The 22459-nt window shown below is 52.9% G+C and overlaps 1 protein-coding gene across 2 annotated transcripts; it reads left to right on the top strand.

Moving 5' to 3' along the window:
- The first annotated feature begins 15231 nt into the window (after positions 1–15231).
- On the top strand, positions 15232–21657 carry DMRTA2 (DMRT like family A2). 2 transcript variants are annotated; one of them, XM_067726078.1, is made up of 3 exons: positions 15232–15919; positions 17464–18032; positions 19513–21657. In XM_067726078.1, the coding sequence occupies exons 2-3, from the start codon at positions 17477–17479 to the stop codon at positions 20562–20564; spliced, it is 1608 nt and encodes a 535-aa protein (XP_067582179.1). In that variant the 5' UTR covers positions 15232–15919; positions 17464–17476; the 3' UTR covers positions 20565–21657. The 2 variants fall into 2 exon arrangements, with proteins under 2 accessions (XP_067582179.1, XP_067582178.1); XM_067726077.1 differs by having other exon boundaries at positions 15232–18032.
- The last annotated feature ends 802 nt before the right edge of the window (positions 21658–22459 follow it).

Raw genomic sequence — 22459 nt, 5'->3', positions numbered from 1 at the left:
AAAGAGTCTGAGTGCTGGGCTTTTTCCCCCTGGCCCAAGCCAAGGGGTTCTCAGAAGACTCTAACCATGGCCTGAGATATGCCTGGTCATTTTCCATCTGCCCAGAAGTAGACATTGGCCAGGAAAATTCCACCTTGTGTCTTTTCTCTGACACTACAACCAGGGACCTCCCCTGAACACTCTCTTCAAAGAATGTGTTTCTAACCGACTAGTGCTACATCTGCCTGGGTGCAGACCTTCTCTGGCCCCAGGGGTCTCTCCAGGGAGGCTGAAAGGAAAAGAGACCCAAAGTGGGGGAGTTCAACCTGAGCACTTCCAGTCCAGCTCCACTCCCACCTTCCTAAACTAATGGCCCCACGAGACAGTCATTTCCAATGCTACGGATACACTAGGGCACCAGCTTTTCTTTTTCCAGGGAGACCGTGTTCTGTAGCTGCCGTAGAGAAGCCACAACCCCGAACTCAGGCCATACTCAGGAACAGCAGCAATGTGTGGGTGGGGACTGGAGAGACACAACTCTGAATTCACTTTCATGTTTAACCTGTTCCATCTAATTTGGGTTTGACGTCATCATATTGTTTCCCCCATCATCTTCGCTTCTGCATTCCAATAATACAGACTTTACTCTGAAACCAATTTCATAAAAGTTATTAAACGCTACTTGAATGTGCATGAAGTTTACACACCCTTTTTCAACCCTGCCTTGGAAGGTTCTTTCTCAGTCCCATGAAATCCTATCCTATGGGCCCCTTTGCTAGGAAAGGCCTCAGCTAATTATCACTGTTCACTCATACCATTCTGTTCTACTGAGCTCCAGAACAGAAGGCCAGAGCAATTTTATGCCCTTTCTTACAAATACAACATTAAAATGACTTATATACAGTTAGGATCCAAGAAAAGCATTAAGTGCCTTTCTATCACCACAAAAATAGCAAAGTCCTTTGTAATTCTTCCTCCTACCCTTACACTTCCTTGGGCTTTATATCCCAGCCTCCAGACACAGAAATGTGTCAATCAGAATGTGTGCTCTGTGTTCTTATGCCCAGCTGTCTGGAATGAAGTTCCAGGGCTGCTGTCATCCCTGCCCCATTCCAGTTCACTCCTCTGTGTTTCTTGGATTATCACTTGTATGTTTGGAGCATCAGTTTGAAGGTTTGAGGAAGTATTGCCAATTTCCCACTGCCTCTCAGAAGGTGCCGTTTGGAGGAGTTTTCTGGTCTGCTATGTTGTCGTGCTCTGGCACCACTAGTTTTATGGGACATACAGGTGTTCGTCTTTGAATTGCAAGCATCTGAATGAAGTCTGAGTTCTTTTATGGAATCTTTCCTTTTCAGTGTAGGAGAATAGGAATCAGGCTTTTATGGATTTTATTGGTGGCATTAAAAACATAAAATAAGTTTGTGGTTGCATTAAAATTGCTACTCCCAAAGTAGACATGCTGAGTTGAGTGTGCTGGTCAATGACATGGGTTTTAAAGAGGTTGCAGAGCTCTGGCAGATTTCCCCAAAAGCATGAAAGTTGTTCATTTGGTTGTGAGAAGGGGTCTTAATTGTCATAAGCAAGCATCTCTGATTGGCACACTTCCATCATTCCTCTCAGCCCCTCATCCAACCAGTCCTGGATCCCACAGGCAGATGGAACATGGAATCCTGAATTCAGTCCAGGAGTAACTCACATGGGCACTGCACTTTATAGTCCAAGTGACCCTTCCACATGCTTAGCCCATTTGATCCTTTTTAAAATTCTTGGAGGCAGATCTACACACACACACACACACACACACACACACACACACACACACACTCCAGAGACCTCAGTGTCTTTCAGTTTGAAACTTGGTTCTGCCACTTAATAGCTGTGTGACGTTAAGGTGAGTAACTTCTCTGAACCTCAGTGCCCTGATAACATTCACACAGCACTTTGCAGTTTACCACACCTTCCACACCCACATCACAGTCCACTGCAGTGAGAGAAGCAGGGCAGGCATGATCATTCCATATTTGTACATGAGGCTCAGAGGGTAGGTACTTGCCTGAAGTCACACAATGTCAGTAGAAGAATCAGAACTCAAGCCCCAGGCTCTGACTTTCAGGGCCACAACTATAAAGAACCTCTAAGTTTCATGTCCAAGAATGGATCTTAGAACCCCCTACAATTGTATACAAAAAGTTAGATGTGTACTTTTCTAGGAGGGGAGTCTGTATTTCTCAGATTCTCAGTGGGTTCAATTGACCCGCCAAAACTTAACAGCCACCACTTACATTATGCAAACAACATCAGACCATTTGGGAAGTTGAATTTGTCCATTCTTCTTCTCATCAAGCCATTTTTTTTTTTTTTTATCTGAAAGCCACAAAGAGGGTGAGATGCAACAACTAGGCTTTCTTGCCTTGAACCTCTCTCTACATTTAGTGCTCCTCCCTTGTCTCACATAATCTGCTTTGGAAGATAACCCTTAACAAGCCCAACTGGCCATATAGCTCTTGCATTTTGAAAGTGTGCTCTGAAAGGAAACACCAAAAAAGAGACTTGCTCTCCAGTCTTCAGTCCATTAACTCTTAGCTTGCACACTGTCTATTAGTTGTGGTTCTCGGTTTTGAGAGGTGACATAACGTGTGGTTAAGAGAATAGCCTCTGGGGCCTTATTGCCAGGGTTCAAGCCACCCCACCACTTACTCGTGTGCCCTTGGGAAGTCACCTCACCTTCCTGCGCCTCAGCTTTTTAGCTATAAAATGGATAATAACAGTACCTGGTTGATAAAGTTGTAGAGATTCCATGAATTAACACTTAACTGTTAGCTAACATGTAAAGCAGTTAGAACAACTGCTATCTGGTCTGCAAACTCATGGGATTACAAAAGGAAAAGAGAATGGGTGATGACAGCAGTGAGAAGTGGAAGTTTATGGGGGAGGACACAGAAAACATGAAAAGCAGTTACAAGAAGTCCAGGAGCACTGCTCTAGGGCCCTTCAGGGAAGGTCAAAGAGCCCTGCACAAAGTGTCACTGCATTACTGGTGTCCATAAGGATCATCCCGGGGCATCATGGGAAGGAGGAAGGGGGCGGAAGACTAACCTACTGAGCACTCTGGATAAGCCCTGTACCGTGCTCGGGGCATTACATATGTTACCTCCTGTAACCCCGCAACAGCCTGCTGGGTGGGTGATCTTGACCCCATTTTGAAGAGGCAACAGGCCCAAAGAGGTGAAGTGACTTGCCCAAGTTCACAGCTAGCAACGAGCAGAGCAGAGTCTGGGACCCAGACCTTTGACTCCAAAGCTCCTGCTGTGTTTATGACGATGCAGTGCTACCTTCAAGGAAATTATGACATAACTAAGGCATTTCAAATAGTAATTACAATAACAACATCTTTTAAATGTTGGAGGATGCTAAAAGGGATAAAAAGTCAGTTTTATAGAAAACTCAGCTTTCCAAAAATGACTCATTCCCCAGTGTGTCAAGAGCCAGAATTTAAGAAATGCCTTTTATTTTTAAGTACATGCAGTGATTTAAGAAGGTTCCCATAGCTTCTGCCTCTGACATCTCCAAACCCCACTCCCTACTCCTTCATCCTTTGTCCCACTGACATTTCTTCCCTCCAGACCTTTATCATTTCTCACCTGGGTTATAAAACCACATCCTAATTGATCTCCCTTTCTCCAGTCCCTTCTCTTCTAGACCATTCTCCACTTAGCTGTCAGAAACAGCTTTCTAAAACAGCTGCCTCACCATGCTACACCCCTGCTTCGATCCCCTCAAAGGCTTCCCATTGCCCTCCAAATAAAATCCAAACTCAGCTTGGATTTAAAACTCCTGTCATCTGTTCCCTACCTCCCTCCCCATCTGTATTTCCAGCCATGCCCTCAACACACATACTGAACTACCTTACAGTTTCCTGAAGGCATCAGCTTTCTATCACCTCTGTCCTTGCACGTTATTCCCTCTGCCCTGAGTGCTCTTCCATCACCATTAGACTCCTACCACCATCCATCCAGCCTTCACTTTCAGTTCAGACTTCACTTCCTCCAAGATGGCTTCCCCGACCATTGCCACACCCGCTGCACACTCTCCAGGTTAGGTGCCTGTGCTGTGAGTCTTCAGCCCTGTATTGACTTTCTTGAAGCACTGGATCGCTCTGATCTATAACTCTCAGCTCTCATGTCCTCCCTCCCCGACCCCCAGGCTGTGAGCTCCCCAAAGAGTCTGAGTCACTTCATATCCTTAAGGCCTAGTGAAATGACTAGTACATAGTAAGCACAGAGTAAATTTGTGCTTATTAACTGAATTCAAACAAAGAAACAATGATGGTCATGTACCAATAAGGTGGTCACTTCCATCTCTAACATCCGGCTTATCCGGGAACATTGTGAGGGCAGAGCCAGGTCGTAGTCGTCTGTTTATTCCCCTAGCCAGCCCAGGGCCTGGCACGTAGCAGTCGTGCACCCAGTAGTTACTGAAGCGGTTAATTGCTTGGAGCTGGAGCTGGTGAGGAGAGACAAAGAGTAAGGGAATTGGTGTTGAGCACCCAGGTAAGCCCTGCACTGTGCTGGGGGTTTATGCCCTGTCCTCCCACAGCTGCCTCAGAATCACTGTGAGGTCACTACGGTTAATGTCCTCATTTTACAGTTAGCAAAACTGAGGCTCCGAGCAATTATGTCACCGTCCCAGAGACATGCAGTGGTAGGGAGAGAAGCTGACCTTCCAGTCTGGATCTGAGCCCAAGCCTCATGCCGGCTCTGTCTCCCCTCATCAGTGAGGCTCCCTCCCTGAGCTGCTTCAGGAGCTGTAACTTCTAGCCCACAGATGATAGAGTATAATAAACATTCCCACACACTCCCCTCTGCCTTCCAGGATGCCACACTTCTCTAGTTTTCCTCCCACCTTTCTGAAAGTTCCCCCTCTGTCCCCTCTGTAGTTTTCCTGTTCTGCTTGCCTGTGAAATGTCAGCAGCCTCTGAGTTCCTTCCTCTGCTCTCTGCTCTTCCAAACTTTCCTTAGATAAGAGGCAATTTGTACTTTGATACTCAATTCAGATTTTACCTAAAGTATAAACTCCATGAGGGTAGAGTCCATGTCAGCCTGATTTGTTGTTTTATCCCTCAGCATGGGCCTGGCACTGTGTAGGTGCTTGATAAATGGCTGTTGGTACGAGAGTGAACATTTATATCATGTCTACGGAACTCATTTATTCCTCACAACAATCCCATGAAGTAGGAACTATTACTCTCCCCGCTTTATTGGTGAGCAAACTGAGGCACAAAAGATTAGGTAGGTAATTTGCCCAAGGTCATACAGCTAGTAAACCAAGAAGTCAGATTCAACACAGGCAGTTTGGCTCCAGAACTCAGGCAGTTATCACTCCACTCCACTACTTCTCCTCCAGGAAGCCTCATGGAATCCCCAAGACAAGTTAGGGCCCCTTCTAATCCCCGTGTTTACCCCTAGTAGCACACTTATGACATTACTGTGATTATATGCACAGAAGTCTCCCCTGGAGACCATGACAGGTCTGTCCCCACTGGGCCTGGAACAGGGCACAGACAGTAAATGTTATACGAGTGAATGAACTACAGAACTGCCCTCTGAGGTGGAACATACGATCCCTGTCTCTTACATTAATAAACTGAGCCTTAGAGAGGTTAAATCACTCGCCCCAAATCTCATAGCTACTATATAACATAACCCTGTCTAACTCCAAGGTAAATGTTTTTTCCCACCATGCATTTTCATCAGACCAGCATTTAATTTAAGTACTTTTAAGTTCCCTTTTCCGTATGGAGATTGGGTCAGTTTTGACTCATCCATCCATTCATCATTTAGGCTTTTCATTAAAAATTGATTCTCAGCCTCTACCCTTGGCCCAGAACTCCCAGGCTGGGGTGGGACCACCAACCTCAAGGCAGTGTGGTCAATGCTAGAGGAGTTCCAGGAGCTGTGGGAAACCAGAGGAGACCCCTAGTCCAGGCAGTCAGAGGGCTTCTGGGGAGGTGTGAAGCCCATCTAGGAGCTCTGGCCAGAGTCCGCTCTGTAATGAATGGGGCCACCCAAGCCCAACAGTCAGATCCCAGAGTTAGAGAAGGTAAGCAGCCTACAAGATCAGACTGGAGCCTGCCCCTCTGTGCTCGGGTCTCCGGGCCCCTGGAAATGTTATTGCCTTGCTTGAGCACACACTGGTAACATTTGCATAGGACTTTCCTGAGGAGTTGGCAACAAAGAGAGTCTTACTGAAATTTTTCTGTGTTTTGGGAGTTGGGTGGAAGCACATGCAAGGGAAACCAGGTGTGGAGGCCAGGAACTTTGCTCTATTTCCAGAGGTGGATGCCAGGGCCTCAGCTGGATGGAGCATCCCACATGGGAACCGTCTTCTTCTTCCTAGCTGGGTCTGCATAGTCCTTTTCTCATTTCAGAGCATTTCCAAGTCCAGCAGGTCTACCTTTTCTCATTCTACAGATGAAGAAATGGAGGACCAGAGCAGCGAAGTGACTTGGCCAAGGCCTCCCTTCTGGCATGCCTTCAACTACACCAAGCATCAGTGGGGAGCTGGCTTGCACAGCTGTTACCTACATGCCTCAGTTTCTTCATATAAAAAAGGGGTGCATTTTACAAGTTTTTTATATGCTATGGGAGCTCATGAACACAGAGAGAAGAACAGGTTCTCTGGAATAAAAGTGGTACTGTGCCACGGGGGCACAGAGCCCAGCCCCTGCCTTTGGGGAGCCCCACAAAGAACCAGCAGTTGCCAGGGTGTGCTTCAAATAGTGGAAGAGAAGAGATGGGTGGGGGATGCTTCCGGAGGCTGGGGGTGGGCCCTGGGCTGGGCTGCTCCTTTCTTACTGACACAGTACCACTTTGTGCTTTGTGACAAACATGTTCTGGTTAATGGAGCCCCTGGAGAAGGTGCTCAGTGAAGTGGGGAGGGAGGGAGATACCCCGGGCCCGCCAGAGGATCTCTGAGCCATGCAAATCCATCAGAATTCTGATTCTGGAGGGAGTTTTCAGATTATGGTTCAAGTGCAGAGGCACTTCCTGTCACCAGCTCCCAGCACACCAGTCTTCCTTCTAATGGAGGCAAAAAGGTACTGAGAAAGGAACGGTTTTCCTCAATGCAGGCAAAGAGAGGAAATCATTCATCCAACAACTGCTAACAAATAATAATACCCAATATACCTGAGTGTTTGCTACGTGTCAGACACTGAGGACTTTACATCAGTTGTGTTACTGAAGCCTCACAATGATCCCATGAAAGCATTGTTTTTACTCCCATCTTAGGTAGGAGGAAATGTGACAAATGCAGGACTCCAGCCCAGGTCTGCTCCCACACTGGCAGCCCTGCTCAGCCAGGCCCTGTGACCAGAGGTACTGGGGATGCATGAAGGGTGGTGCCAGACTCTTGCCCGGCAGTGAGGGCACAGTGTGGTCATTCCTGAGGGGCGAAGGGGGGTTCTAGGTGCACAGAAGGGAGTGAAGAAACCCCCAAGAAAAGAGGCTCCAGACACCTTCCTCCACCCCTCCTCTACCCATCCCCAGGGGATCAGTTCAGAGAAATGGGGGTGAAGGAAGTGGCCTCAACTCCACCTCCAAGTCTCCAACCAGTCTCTTCTGTAGATGCAAAGAACAGTTCTCGTCCTTGCCCCCGCCCCAGCTGTGTGACCCTGGGAAAGTGACTTCCTCTCTCAGTTTCCTCCAGTATGAATTGGAGATGGGTGGCTGCGTGGCTTGAGAGAGGGGGCAATGCAGAGGCACTCGGAGAGCTTGCAGGGTCAGCCTGTGCGGACGGTACCTCTGACAAGTACAGGGGGCATCCAAGGGGCTGCGTGCTAAAGAGCCAGTAGGAGTTTCCCAGGTAACTGACTGGCCTGGGCCTGGGAACCTGAAGGGGGCGTCTGTACATCGTTGCCACCCCAAGCCTGGAGTCTGAACCACCCACTGGGGCAAAAGGGTCTACTTGTGAGCCAGCTTCCCGACCCCAACCCTGCCACCGCTCTGGCCAGGGAAGAGAGTGAACATGTTGGTCTCCAGGCCAACCAGTATCCGGTCCTGAGCCAGTCATGCAGCTTGGAACTCACCCACCATACACAGTATGGAAGAAGACTGGGCAGTCCCAGGGCAAAAGAAGGGGTGGAGGGCATAGGAGGTGGGGCAGTGGTGGTGGAAGTCAGAGTAGGAGAGCTCTTTTATCTGAGGGAGATAGGCCCGGGGGGCGGGGGGAGTCTGGGGCTGCCAGCGAGGATGGATTAGGTCTCTCCCTCCAAGCCACACCCCTCTCTCATGTCTTCATTTTGGTCAGTGACCTGGGGATTACAGGCTGCTGACAGATGGTCCCTCCACTTCTGAAGCGGGGTCAGGACTCAAACCCGGCTGATTCGGCCCGAGAGCCGAGCCCTAATGCCCTTCCTCTTCGCATTTTCTTCCCCCCAAATGCGGTAGCCTGGCCGCTGCCATCCTCCAGGCAGTCTGATTCCAGTGTGGCCGGGAGGCAAGCCCAGAGCGAGTCACAGCAGCGGTGGCTCCCGAGTCGCGAGTCAGATGGCGGGGAGTCTGGTTGGCGGGTCGGACCCAGGGCTAATTCCCGGAATCGCTGTTTCCCAAGGCCCTCTTGGGAGATGGAGGCCAGGAGAAGGAAGGTCCAAAGAAGACCACCCTGCGTGTACACACCGTCCCCAAAGTCCCAGGAGGACCTGCAAATCACTTGGGCCTTTGCACCGTTTTGTCTGGGCAGAATTGCCTCTCTCTCCCTCCCTTCCTCGGCCTGGTCAATTCCAGGTCCTTCCAAACTCAGCTCCAGGAAACTGTGAGAACTAATTTAAAAGGGGGAGGGGTCAGAAAGGCCGGTTTCAAGATAAGTATACTGTAATCCATAACTTTCTTCTGCTGTCATAACCAGTTAGACAGACTTCGTAATGAGTGAAAAGACTCCATTCACAATCGCCACATAAAATGCCAAGGAATGCTTAAGGAACAGATGCTATAGGAACAAAACGACAAAATTTACAAAGAGATATAAAAGTTGTGAATAAGTGAAAGTCATTCTGGGTCCTAGATGGAAAAATACCACATTGTGAAGATGTATAATCTCCCTCAAATTAATTTCTAAAGGCAGTTAAACCAACTTTCCAAAGGGCTTTTTAAACTTCACTTTCTTTCTGGAACTAGACTTAAAAATTCTAAAATATTTATTCAGAAGACTGTTTTTCCAAAACAGCCATGAGAATTTTGGAGAAAAAAATAAAAAAAGAATCAGGAATCAGGAGGTGACTTGCCCTTCCAAGTATTACAGAACTACAATAATTAAAAGAGTGATACTAGTGCAAAAGGAAATAGCTCCCTAAATGAGAAAGCACTGAGAGGACCTAATTTCACCTGAGAATGCAGTGTAGGTAGGTATCTGGTCAGTGGGGACAGAGTGGGTTATTAAGTAGTGCTGTAATAACTGGCAAATCATTGCTGGGGGGGGGGGCGGAATTAAATCACAAACTTACTTCACATCTTCCACCAAAATTAATTTCAAATAAAGATATAAATGTAAATAATTTTAAAAGCTCTAATATAAAATATAAGAATGCTTTTAGAAAGTTGGATTTGAAAAACCCTTGTTAAGTATGACCTGTAAATAGATTCTATAAAGAAAAAATGACAGATTTGACTACATAAAAAAATTTAATTTTGGTATAACAAAACAGGATCAACAAAAACAAAAATGGAGAAATGCAGCATATGTCCAGATAAGAGGATACTGCTGCCTTTACTATATAAACAGCTATTACAAATTAAGAAAAAGAGAAACTATACGTTAGAAAAATAAGCAAAGATATACATAGATTTTTTAAAAACATGAGTGACCAACACATATAGGAAAAACTAAGGAATCACTAAGGAATCACTAAGGAAATGAAAATTACAGTGACAATATGATACATTTTTCCTGCTTGAACTGGCAAAGATTAAAAAGATCAGCAGATGCACTACTGTTGAGTGTGTTCATTGATACAACTTTTCCTGAGGGCTGACAGGTAGCTTTCAAAACCTTAAAAAAAAAAAAAAAAAAAAAAAAAGCCTCTGACCCTCTGACCATCAATCTTATTTCTAGGAATTTATCCTAAGAAAATAATTAGGCAAGTTCACAAGGGATGTTCATTGTAGCATTTTTTCAGTACAGCAAATGTTGGAAACAAACTTAAATACCTATTAATAGGGAATTGGCTAAATAAATTAGGGTACATTTATACAATGTACCTACAGTTCATAGCAATTCTTTTAAAAGATTATGCAGATATATTGACTGATAAGAAAAAATGCTTATATTTGTAAATTAAAAAGCAAGGCAAGTAACAAAAAGTATATTTTTGTAAATGTAGGCACACAGAAATATATATATTCCAGATATTCTTTGCTGAAATGTGTAAAATGTTTTATAATGTTTTACTTATCAGAACAGGCAATAATAATGTTTCCATTTGGGAAACCTGACGTCTTGCATCAGGGGTCCCTTTCTTCAGAAGCGTCCCTTGACCCTTCTTTGCCCACTCCCACCGCAGCCCTTTTCTCACTGTGAGGTCATTGACAGATGACTGTGTCCACAACTGGCCAACAAGAGCTCTTTAAGGGCCCATCACGATTGATTTATCTCCAGTCCTCAGGGCCAGGCACATACTAGGTGCTCAATATTAGTGAAATGAATGAATGAATGACCAGTATTCACGTTTTCATGAATAATCAGCAAGTTGAATGGAATCGAATCGGCTGAAAGCCCCCAGGCCTGCTCCTACCTGCCCAGAACTAAAGGTGAGAAGAAAAATGCCTGAGAGTGGGAGTCGGATCTGGGTGCCTCTCTTCCTCTACGCTCAGCAGCACTGCAACCCCGGCAAGTTACGTTGCCTCGCTGAACCTTGGAACCTCGCCGACTCAACCCTGAAACGCGCAAAGTCACACCTCCCCCAAGGACTGCCTACCAAGCAAGACAGCACACACCAAGCGTTTAGCAGAGTAGTGGTACACAGTAGGCGCTCAAAACTAGAAGCAAGTAGTTGAGCAATGAACACCACTCTGCGCGTTTGTCCCAGGCTCAGATGCGCTCAACGAGAAGGATGTGGAGACAGGAAGCCTGGCGACACTGGGCGGCCGCCTCCCCTGCGCGTGACCTGCAGACACCGGGGCTGGATCCAAAGGAGGGCTGCTGCTGTGGCTCTGCGTTGGGGCTCCGGCCGCGCTCCCCGCATGGATGCCCTGGCTCCCCCGCCCTCAGCTAGGGCCCCGGCCCACTCCTTCCCTGGGGAGGCGGGAAGGGGCTGGTCCTGCGGGCGCGAGGTAAGTGTTCCGAGAGGGGCCTCAGGCCAGACGTCCGTCCCCCGCATCCAGCCCGAGCCCTCGCCTAGACCCTGGCAGAACTTGGGCCTTGGGTAGGGGCGTCCCCTGGTACGCCTGGGTTCGAATTCTGCTCTGTCCTGTACTAATTGTAAGATGTGGGTCAAGTCGCCTCACTTCTCTGAGTCTGTTTTCTCACCTGTCAAGTGGCGTAACTGGAATTGCCTCTCAGAGACAGAGCTTGGTGTGACTTAAGACACTGTGAAGGAAGGGCGAGGCGCAGGGTCCCTCCCAGGAAGAGCGCCTGAGAAGTCAAGCGCCAGGATGGCAGAGGGTCTTTCTGGCTGCAGAGTTGTACCTGGGTCCTTGGTCCTGGCCTAGGCCGGATCTGTGGCCTTGACCACACAAAAGCCGTTTTAGCGGGCTGGGGACCTGCACTGCAAGCCAGGCTTCGCTTCTCACTGTCCATCTGGGGGTGCACGCGGCTGACAGTCTTAACGTGGCTCGGGAGTTGATCCGGAGGAAAATGTTGTCGTTGTGTGTCTATGCGTGTACAGGTGTGTGAGTATCTACGCGCGTGTCGTATGCACAAGAGCGTCCGTGGTTGTGCAGGAAACAGCGTGCTTGGGGCGGCCCGCGTAGAATCCTTCTCCCAAAGGCACCTTCCCTCTTTTCTCCACGCCCCCCTCCGGGTAAGGAGTTTCAGCCAAACTAACGGAATCTGGCGCGGCCAGGGGAGGGGTAGGGATGGGAGGGGCAATTCCGTCCTGGAGCCACTGGTTTGAGGATAATTACTTTTAATGTCAGAAAGATTTAGTTTAATATCATCTCTATTAGGCTGCCGGGAGGGTAATTAAACGCGACGCGCCGCAGCCGGCAAACAGATGGCGTCTGCTTGCTCCGAGGCCGCGGGCAAACAGCGCAAAAGTCAATGCCATCCGGGTTCCCCACCAGCGCCCCCGGCCCTGCTCCTACTCTACGCCACTGCGCCGCGCCTCCAGCCCCCTCCACACCCTCAGTCCCCAGCCCCGGCCTCACCCTGGGTCTCCACCAGGGCTATCCCTTTGTACCCCACCACTGCCTGGGCAGGGACGAGAGTTGGGGACCAGTCTCAGACATGAAGGAGGTGGATTTTCGTTGCTCAAAGTGCTCCCCCGGGGCCCTCACACCCTGGCATGGCAGAGGCGTAAGCAAATGAGTTTGAGCCAGGAGGACGTGCATGAGTGAGTGTGTATGTGTGTGACTGTGTGAAGATGGGCTTTCTGCCCTCAGCCACTTCATTTGTCCCGGAGGTCTGGCTTTCTCTGCTCAGGGTCCAGCTGCCCGCAAGGCCCTCGGGTAGGGTTAGGTCCGTGGACGAGCGATGGCGCAAGTGCACGAGCATATGCTCGGGTCTGGTGTTCAGCCACCGAGATGGGAATCTGTGAACACCTGGATGAGAGGTCACTCACCGAGTGAATGTCTCAGAATGAGGACATGCTTATGAGAGTGCTGTGAAGTCCATCAAACTTTCCGAAGGGATCCTCTCAGATGGGAGAGCAGCGTCAGAGATGCATGCACCCTCTGCGCAGACACTCCGTGCAGGTACGAGGTGTGTCCAAGGCTTGTGCAGAATGAGGTCACACGTGCAGACTGTGTGTCCAGCTGTGAAGCCACACTCTGGTGTGCGTCAGGGGCATAGCCCCTAATGCCTCAGTCTGGGCATGCTCTCCCCACCGCTGGCAGCTCTGTCCAGCCACCCCGTTCTGGTCTGCTCCCCTCTGAGAGCACAGGCCAAATCAGGACTAGCTCAGAGTGGCTTATGGAGGTGTGAGTGCAGTGACTTCGACCAAGGACGGTTACTCTGACTCCTTCCATGACACATTCACTCCCATGAGCAGGGGGGACATCAGAACCTCGGGGATATCAAAAGAAAGACTGTGGGTCCCGGACCTGTTGGGCGGTGAACCCGAGGAGAGAGGTGACTGCTCTAGGGGTGGGCAGGTTCCCTCTGGTTGGGCTGGGTTCCAGAATGTGTCCTCTCCCCAACTTAAGAAAATAAGATTCCTTCTACGCCAGCGGGAAAACGCGGGGATCCCAAATCCTGTGGCTTGACCCTTGGCTGCCGCAGGATCACTGGGACCGGACTGGGGGAATCTCACAGTGGCCTGGCCTCAAGTGCGAAGAGGGGTGTTTGGGCCAACGCCTCCCCGGAAGCTAGGCAGATTTCTATTGTTCATTTCGTTTGGGGTTTAAAATAATGTCTCGAAAACTTTATCCAAGGTAGCTCTGGGAGGAGGCGCCGGATTCTGTCGTCTCTCCTCCACCCACCGCCCTGCCAGGGTGCAGTTGACGCATAGATTTCCTTGACCTCATAACCTCAAGATGTTGGACGGTGGGGTCTGGGTCCTTCGCTCCTAAAGGATTTTTATCCCAGACTCACTCCCTTACCATCTGTCCATGCGGGGGACCCAGCGGGAGCTGACCCCTTTCTCCTTCCCAAACACATTCTCAGGCTCCAGCGCGTGGAATTTGCTAGGAGCGAACAGCCGGGTTTCTAGCCTTATCGCAGACTGTCAAGGTCTGAGCACGCTGCGCGCGGCCCTGGTCAACTTTCTGGAAGCAATCTGTCCGAACCTGCCTGGCTGTTGCGCGCACCACCCCCTCCCCCGCCCCGGTCCTCGGTTTGGCTTCGCCGAGGAACCTGCGCGAGGTCCCGCGCTGGGCGGTGGGGCCTCGCTCGTCTCGCCTTCCTACCCCAATCCCCAGCCCCCGGCGTCAGAGGCGTTCGGGCTGGCAGCAGTAGACCTGCCAAGTGGAAGGTTCTGCGTTCCGAGGCCCCCGGCCGAGTCTGCACGCCCAGTACGTCCGAGCCCCGGCTAGCGCGGGCCAGAGCCTGGGGGCCCTGGAAGTTCGAAAGGGCAACGCGGCAACCCTTGGTCGGGAGTGGAGGGAGAACGACTGGAAAACTCATTTTTTCTCATAAATTAAACGAATTTTCTTTACTCTGAAGGACAGAGAGAAAAGTAGAAAAGAAAAATGAGTGAGAGAACATTAGAACGAGGAAAAAGACAGAAAGTAAAGGGAAAGAGAATCACAGCGAGGGAAACCCGAGGCGATCCCGCCCGAGGACCGCGGCATTAATTCCAGATGTTGCCGTTCAAGAGGGAAACAAAATCCGAAACTGTTACCTCCTCTGCGCACCGAGCTGTTCCTCAGAGCCGTGACGTCAGGACGGGAGGGTAAGGCGAAAGTTAAAACTACTCACTGGGGCCCGCGGCGACCTTGTCTCTGGACCGGAAGAACAGGCAGACTGATGTGCGTCCTGCGTCCAAGAGGATATGGGGAGACAGAGAGAAGCCACTTTTTACTTTCGTTTAAAAAAGAAAATCAAACTGTTAACTTAAAACAACGACGAAAAGAATCCCACCACCACGGAAAAGATATCTAGATGCTGCAGAAGTGAGGAAAGGAAAGAGAAAAATGGGCAGAAGGACGGGGTTAGAGGGGCTGGGAAAGGAAAGGCGCAGAGCGCACTGCCCCGGCGGGCGCCGACAGGAAGCGCTATCTCATTTCTCCTATCCCGGCTCCTTAAAAACGAAAATCCTCAAGCCACACTTACCCTCCGTGATGCCTATCGTACCAGGACTTTTAAAATAAAGGATCTGCCTTTTAAAGGCGGCAGGGGCGGAAAAAAAAAAAAAAAGCCTCCACTACCCCAAACGCGTTGGACTTGGGAGCATGCCGAAACAGAGCCGGATGGAGGGAGGAAAACTCTTCCTGGCATTTATGCCATGAACACCCTCCCTTCTCCACCCCCGCGCTCCCATTCCACCCCCACCCCGACCGCGGTAATTGAATTGTCACCTGCCCCCATCCCGCCCTGGGCCGCCAGGGCTACTTGGGGAGGTCGGCCTTGCCAAGCGCCCCCGGCCAGTGAGAGCGGCGCAGCGGAGCCCGCGCCCCAGAAACCGAGGGGTTACACACGTCTACGTAGAGGCGCACCCGACACGGTAATTAGGCGCAATTCACACGCTCTCGGGCACACGGAAACTACTTGTCACGGTATTTTCAACGCTCCTCCTTGCCCACTTTTTTTTCCACTCCTTCCCTGGAGCGCCCCCTCCCCTCCCCGAGGCCCTCAGACAAGCTTTTGCAGTTTCGAATCTTTCGGACACTGTAGAGTGCGGGGCTCCCCGGGCGCGGGCCCGGCCAATCAGAGCGCCGTCTGCCTCCCTGGCCAATGGCAGGCGCCACATTGTTGGCCAATTCTGTCTAATGGAGCCCTAAGGAGCAACAATAGAGCGGGGAAGCTGCTCATTGAGAGTCTGGCAGCGCCGGGCAGCTGGGGCCAGACTGTGTGCAGCGTCCGGCGCGCTCCGCGAGGGGACGCGGCGCGGAAAGGGCCGGGTCGTGGGTTCCAGCCAGTCGATCCCTAAACGGTTGCCCGGCTCCGATTTCCGACGGAAGGGTTGGACTGCGCAGCGTTCTGAGGGGGTCCGGAAGTTCGGACATGGTGACTGAAGGAGGGTGACGTGGTCAGATAAGGGGCCGGGGGCAAGGGGAAGAGGCTGAGAGCGCCAGCGTCGCGAGCGGAGCTGGGAGGCGCGTGCAGCGCCCGCGGAGGAGGATCCCCGAGCCTAAGGCAGGTAGTTGAGGGCCGCAGGGAGGGCAGGGGAGGCGTCCCGGCCTTCCGCCCCTGTTGATGAAGCCCGGGCCACTCTGGCCTCAGGGACTGCGCGGCTCGAGGGGCCTGAGGGAAGAAGGCAGTGCGCAAAGGGACGGGGTCCAGAATTCTTGGGCGGAGACACCAGGATTCGGGCTCAGGAGTGGAACCGGGGACCCAGAGGAGGCCGCGGCGGAAGCTTAGAGTTGGGCCCGCTTGGGCCTCCTGAGGCCACGGCACAGGGGGGACTCCTGCGTTCTCTCAGACCCAGTTCCAGAGGCGACTCCCACGCCTCGGTGGTGCCTGCTGGGCCATTCAAATCCCAGGAACCCAACTCCGAGACCAGAATTTGGGAATCTGCTCCCGAGCGGGGTCCCGCGGTGCCCCAGAATGGAGAGGGCGTGTCTGACGACTGGATCCCTAAACCGGGAGGGGAGGGGAAGGCCGGGTGAGTTGGTCAGCTAAAAGGCTCTCCCTCCTGCAATGCTTAACTTTTGCAAGATACTTTTTCCTCCCCGACTACTCCAGACTACAAGGCTAAAAACTGTGCCACAGGTTTACTCCATCTCCAAGCCCAGCCTATGCCTGAGGGTTTTTTTTTTCACGCACACCCCTCTCTCCCGCGTGGACCCTGGGTCCCAGACCCCCATATTACCTGTTTCTCGCTGTTTTCCTCGCCCCTCAAGCTAATCCTCGGGCTGGGTTTGCCTATCGAAAGAAAGATCCCTCCACTGCATTTCCTCTGTAATCCACCTCCCCAGGCCTCCTGAACTCAGCTCCACACCATTTTCTCTTCCCCCCTGGAGGCCCGCCCCTTGGAACTTGGACCCCCACATTTCCACGGGTCCCTGGGCCCCTGGGCCCCTGGGCCTAACTTTGCCCCTGAGTTGTTTCCTAGCCTTCACTCCACTTCCTAGAGCTTTTTTTTTCGTCCCTGAGTTTTCTCTCCAACTCTCCTGCTCCCACCAGAAAAAAATCTTCCAGCCCAACCAGCTGAACTCTATGCCTTGATATTACCCTCCTCTTCACCCTTCTATAAAACTGAACGTTTCGCCTCGGGTTTTCCTGTTTTGCTCTTGGCATCAGTCTAACTGTTGGGTCAAAATTTTCTAATTCGAGTCCCACCAAACAAACATTTCTCTCTGCCTGTCTAACTTCAGTTCTGCTAAACTTTGGGGGATCTTTTTTTTTCAAACCCTTGTTACATTCATCTGAACCAATGACTTTCAAACTTTATATGTCTTTTAATTTTTTCCAGTGGAACCACTGATTCAGATGAAATCTTACACCCAGTGCATAAATCAGTTATAAGAACTCTGGTGGGAGTGGGGTCGGGGAGTTGGGCATTTACAAGTGGACTCCAAAGGTACCTCCTCCCAGCGATTCCGTAACTGCTAGCTAAACCTCCCGCTGCCGAAATGCCCCTCTCTAAACCTGGATTCCTCCAGGGTGCGCTTTAGCTTAGCGCACCATGCGCTCCTCACCGCAAGTTTCTCCCCTCTTCCCACGGTGTTCCACGCCAGGTCCTGCCATGGAGCTGCGCTCCGAGTTGCCCAGCGTACCCGGCGCGCCGACGGCGGCTGCGACAGCGACGGGCCCGCCCGTGGCTTCGGTGGCGTCGGTGGCAGCGGCGGCGGCAGCGGCCGCTTCGCTACCTGTGAGCGTGGCGGGCGGCTTGCTACGAGCGCCGCCGCTGTTGTTGCGGGCTGCGGAGAAGTACCCGCGGACCCCCAAGTGCGCGCGCTGCCGCAACCACGGCGTGGTGTCTGCGCTCAAGGGCCACAAGCGCTACTGCCGCTGGAAGGACTGCCTGTGCGCCAAGTGCACGCTCATCGCCGAGCGCCAGCGCGTCATGGCGGCGCAGGTGGCGCTGCGCAGGCAACAGGCGCAGGAAGAGAACGAGGCGCGCGAGTTACAGCTCCTCTACGGCACTGCCGAGGGCCTGGCGCTGGCCGCCGCCAACGGCATCATCCCGCCGCGACCTGCCTACGAGGTCTTCGGCTCTGTGTGCGCCGCCGACGGCGGCGGGCCGGGAGCGGGAGCGCCCGCGGGCACCGGAGGCGGCGCCGCGGGCGCGGGGAGCTCAGGTGAGGAGAGGGGAGCAGGGACGGGGTTCAGGGGCGCGCAGCCCAGGGACTTGTCTCGGTACTGAAAGAGTAGAATCCCGTTCTCCAAACGCCCCACCTGGTGGAGGTGCCCGCGCACCAAGCCCCTGATTTGAGGCATAAACACACAAACTTTCCTTTCTCCCCTTTCTGAAGCATTTGCACTTTATTCCTTTCTCTCACCGCAGGCCCAAATGTAAACGCTTTAATCTTATTGCCTCTACCCAAAGGCAGCCATGTCTCAGCTTTCTTGCTCACTTCGCTGGGTCTTCTCCCCAGCGCGAGAACCCACGCGTCTTATCTTTTCTTTCGTTCTGCGCTTCTCCACACGCCGCAGATCCCTCCGCTCCTTCCCAACTCTCTTCAGCAATCCAACCCTCTCCAAGTCCCCTCCTCCGCCCCGCTTCGCTTTCTCTAGGTACTGAGGACGCCGAATTCCTTCCCAACCCCACTCCCCCCCTCCCCCGCAGGATTCCTTTTCTCCCGTTCCTAATGTTCCCTGGTCAACCGCCCTGCTCCTTCTTTCTAGCTTCCTTCCCTGCTCGTCTCCCTTTTCTCAGAGTACGCGCTCTCTCCCTTCTTTCAATCCCCTTTCCTCTTCCCAGTGCACTCCCTGTTCTGCTCTGGCCGCACCCTCTTCTTCGAGACTCCCTAGGCTTTTGGGGGAGGGGGTGCGGAATTAGGCTTCCAGCTTGGGAGGGAAGAACTTCTTAGGGCTTAATTATTTTTTAAGATTTTTTTTGATGTGGACCACTTTTAAAGTCTTTTTATTGAATTTGTTACAATATTGCTTCTGTTTTATGTTTTGGTTTTTTGGCGGGAGGCACGTGGGATCTTAGCTCCCAACCAGGGATCAAGTCTTAACCACTGGACCGCCAGGGAAGTCCCACTTAGGTCTTAATTTTGGAAAGGATGGATTAGAAATAGAGGCTCTACTTTTGCCTGTAGAGAGGCTTGGGATCTTGTAAATGCCCAAGGTGCATTCCCCTCCAGGCTGTGCTGCCCAGGGCCACAGAGCACCCAGGGCTGGGTTGGCTCTTGGAATCACAGGGGTGGAGTGAGGTCTTCTATACAGTGTGCGGTGCAGGTGCAAGTTGTGTTGGCTCCTGTTTGACCTCTGGGTCAGGCCACTTCTCCAGAGCAGGCCAAGACTAGGAAGGGTGAAGGTACTGGGCACAGATGTAGGAAGAGGGTCACTGGACACTGAGTTTACAGGGCACAGGTGGTTGGGGTTCTGGGTACAGAAAGAGAATGCGCTCTGGGAGCCGAGAAAGAGCCAGGCTGTAGGGGCTCAGAGGGGAAGGAATGCTGGAAGAAAAAGAAAGAAGGGTTTTGGAGCCAGTGAATGAGGGTTGTGAGGCTCAGAGGGAAAGGAAGCTGGACTCCAAAGGGCTCTGGTGCTGTGGGGTGCGGTCACTTCCCTGCTAACCGCTCCTTTACATACCCCTTTCTCCCCTCCTAGAGGCCAAGTTACAGAAGTTTGACGTATTCCCCAAGACGCTGCTTCAGGCAGGCCGCGCAGGCAGCCCGCAGCCGCCGCCGGGAAAGCCCTTATCACCCGACGGCGCGGACTCTGGTCCCGGGACATCGTCCCCAGAGGTGCGAGCAGGCTCGGGCTCGGAGAACGGCGACGGCGAGTCCTTTTCTGGGTCGCCCCTGGCCCGGGCCTCCAAAGAGGCAGGTGGCAGCTGCCCAGGCAGCGCTGGCCCCGGAGGCGGCGGCGAGGAGGACAGCCCGGGATCCACCAGCCCTCTGGGTTCAGAATCCGGTTCTGAGGTCGACAAAGAAGAGGCAGAGGCCGCTCCCGCGCCCGGGCTGGGCGGGGGCCCGGGTCCACGACAGCGGACGCCGCTAGACATCTTGACGCGCGTCTTCCCGGGCCACCGGCGGGGTGTCCTGGAGCTAGTGTTGCAGGGCTGCGGCGGCGACGTGGTGCAGGCTATCGAGCAGGTGCTGAACCACCACCGCGGGGGCCTGGCGGCCGGCCTCGGCCCCGCCGTGCCCCCCGATAAGGCCGCGGTGGGGGCAGTAGTAGCAGCGGATGACGCGTGGCCTGGCCGCGTCGACGCCGCGGCCGCTGGGGGGCCGGGGCTGCCCGCGCCGCTGCAGGCGGGCCCAGCCGCACCTCCGCACCACAGACCTTTGCTGGCCGGCGCCATGGCGCCCGGGGCGCTGGGCTCGCTGAGCAGCCGCTCGGCCTTCTCGCCACTGCAGCCCAACGCCAGTCACTTCGGCGCCGACGCGGGCGCCTACCCGCTGGGCGCGCCGCTCGGCCTCAGCCCCCTGCGCCTGGCCTACTCGGCGGCGGCGGCGCACAGTCGCGGCCTGGCCTTCATGGCTCCCTACTCCACCGCCGGCCTGGTGCCCACACTCGGCTTCCGCCCGCCCATGGACTACGCCTTCAGTGATCTCATGCGCGACCGCTCGGCCGCCGCCGCTGCTGTGCACAAGGAGCCGACCTACGGCGGCGGCCTGTACGGGCCCATGGTCAATGGCGCCCCTGAGAAGCAGTAGGGCGAGCGGCCCGGCAGTCGGGCGGCCCCCAAACACGACCCCAGGCTTGCCCCGCGGGCTGCCGGCCCGTCTTTGCCTGGTGCGCTCTCTGCGCCCCGGCTGGGATCCTCTCGCTCCAAGGTGGTTTTCAGTTTTGTTTTGGACGGTGGGTGGGGAGAGCTGAGCAAAGAGGAGCAGCTTCAGATGTTCTCGGAGGGGATGTGAGACCCCCATCCTCGTCCCGCGACCCTATCAAGGCTCCCCATCCCTTCAGAAGGCCGGGAATTCTTGAGAATTCAGAGGCTGCAGCCGCTGCGCAAGCTCCTGCCTCTCCTGTCGCTATGCTCGTCACACCTGCCCGCGCTCCCAAATGGTTGGCAGGATAGTCCGAGAGTCTGTCTTCTGTGTCTCCCCCTCCCTTAAAAAAATTTTAATATTCGCTCTAACAAATATAAATTTAGGATGTATAAATCTCTTGGCACTGAGTCGAGTCTTTGGGACACACATATATATCGATATCAAATTGTAAAAAAAGAAAAAAAGGAAACAAGTTCTAAGGTGCACTTTCCTCGTTGCGGTATTTGTCGCTCTCTTTGTTGCTTATGCCGATAAGCATGGGTTTCCTTGGTGCAGTGTGAGTTTTTATATATGTATAAATCTATATATAAACTATACATATATATACAAGCCAGTGTATAATGTTATAAAATGGAATTCTAAGTTATTAATCTGTAGGTGACCTCGGTATTAACGTGAAAAATATTCAAAAACAAGCAAAAAAAGGACAAAACGGAAAAAAATTAGACTATGCGTGCATTGTACTTATCAGGTTTATAGATTAAATATATTGTAAACTCGAGATGAATCCTGCCCACCCGCCCCTCTTGCCTGCGGCCTGTCTCTCCCTAAGGAGCGGCCTAGGTGCGCACTGAAGCAGGAACAGAGTGACCCGTGACTGAGCCGGAACCGCCCGCCGGAGGGCCCATCCCCGCCTCGCGGGACTCGCCAGGCACCTCGGCCGAAGGGCCGGCAGCGGGAAACGCTGCTGCAGAGAATGGCTCACTTTGTGCTTTCCTTTGCCTAGACATGAGCTAGAAATAAATGTTATTTTCTAAGAAAACAGCAACGAATCCCGTCCCGCTTCTCGGGCGGCCGGGTTGATAATCTTAATTCCTCGCCGGAGCCGCGGTATCAGGGAGAAGCTTGCCCGAGGTCCGGAGGGTGCTTACGACCCTCGGGGGTGCGGGGCGAGGAAACTTCCTGCAGCGCCTGGGAGAGGCGCGCGCTCAGCACTCCGGGAGGAGCAGCGTCCGCCGTGCTTGTGGAACCTGGTGTCCCTCCCACTCCCCGCTCGGGCGCGCGGGTTGCGGAGGGGTCGCCTTGCCAGTGCTCTCGGTTCCCGGAGTCCTGCGAGGCCGCTGGCCGGGTTCCCGTTCTCCCCGGGGCGCAGATTTGGGCGCCCGCCGCGCGCCTCCCTCTTCAGGTTTGGAAGGAACGGCAGCCGAGACGGCGGCTGGGGAGGGAAGGCTAAGACCGCTCTCTCACAGAGGCCAGCGGCCTGGGAGTTATTTTTGGGGTGGTGGGGCGCTGCCTTCGCCCTAGACAGTGTAATCTGAGAGCGGCGGTGAGGACGCGCCTTCCAGCCCGACCTCACTCCGCGCCCCTTTTTGACCTTCTCTCCTTAAGCGGAGCTGAAGAAATTGGCGGCTCCGGGGCCGACACCCGCCTCCGGCCTCCCAAGTCCCTCCCGCTTCTGGCTGGGTGACTCCCCCCTCTCCGAGAAACAGGGTGTCCCCTCCCCTAGGCTGGGCCGGCGACTTCCCAAGGTAAACTTCTGGGGCCGGCTCGAGTTCCGCCAGGCGGTGAAACTTAATAGCAGGGACAAGAAAACGGTTTAATAAAGAAGGGCTTTAATA

This window comes from Pseudorca crassidens, chromosome 2 (genome assembly GCF_039906515.1).
Source record: "Pseudorca crassidens isolate mPseCra1 chromosome 2, mPseCra1.hap1, whole genome shotgun sequence".
Lineage (NCBI taxonomy): Eukaryota > Metazoa > Chordata > Mammalia > Artiodactyla > Delphinidae > Pseudorca > Pseudorca crassidens.
This window is presented reverse-complemented; position numbering and strand designations above follow the sequence as displayed.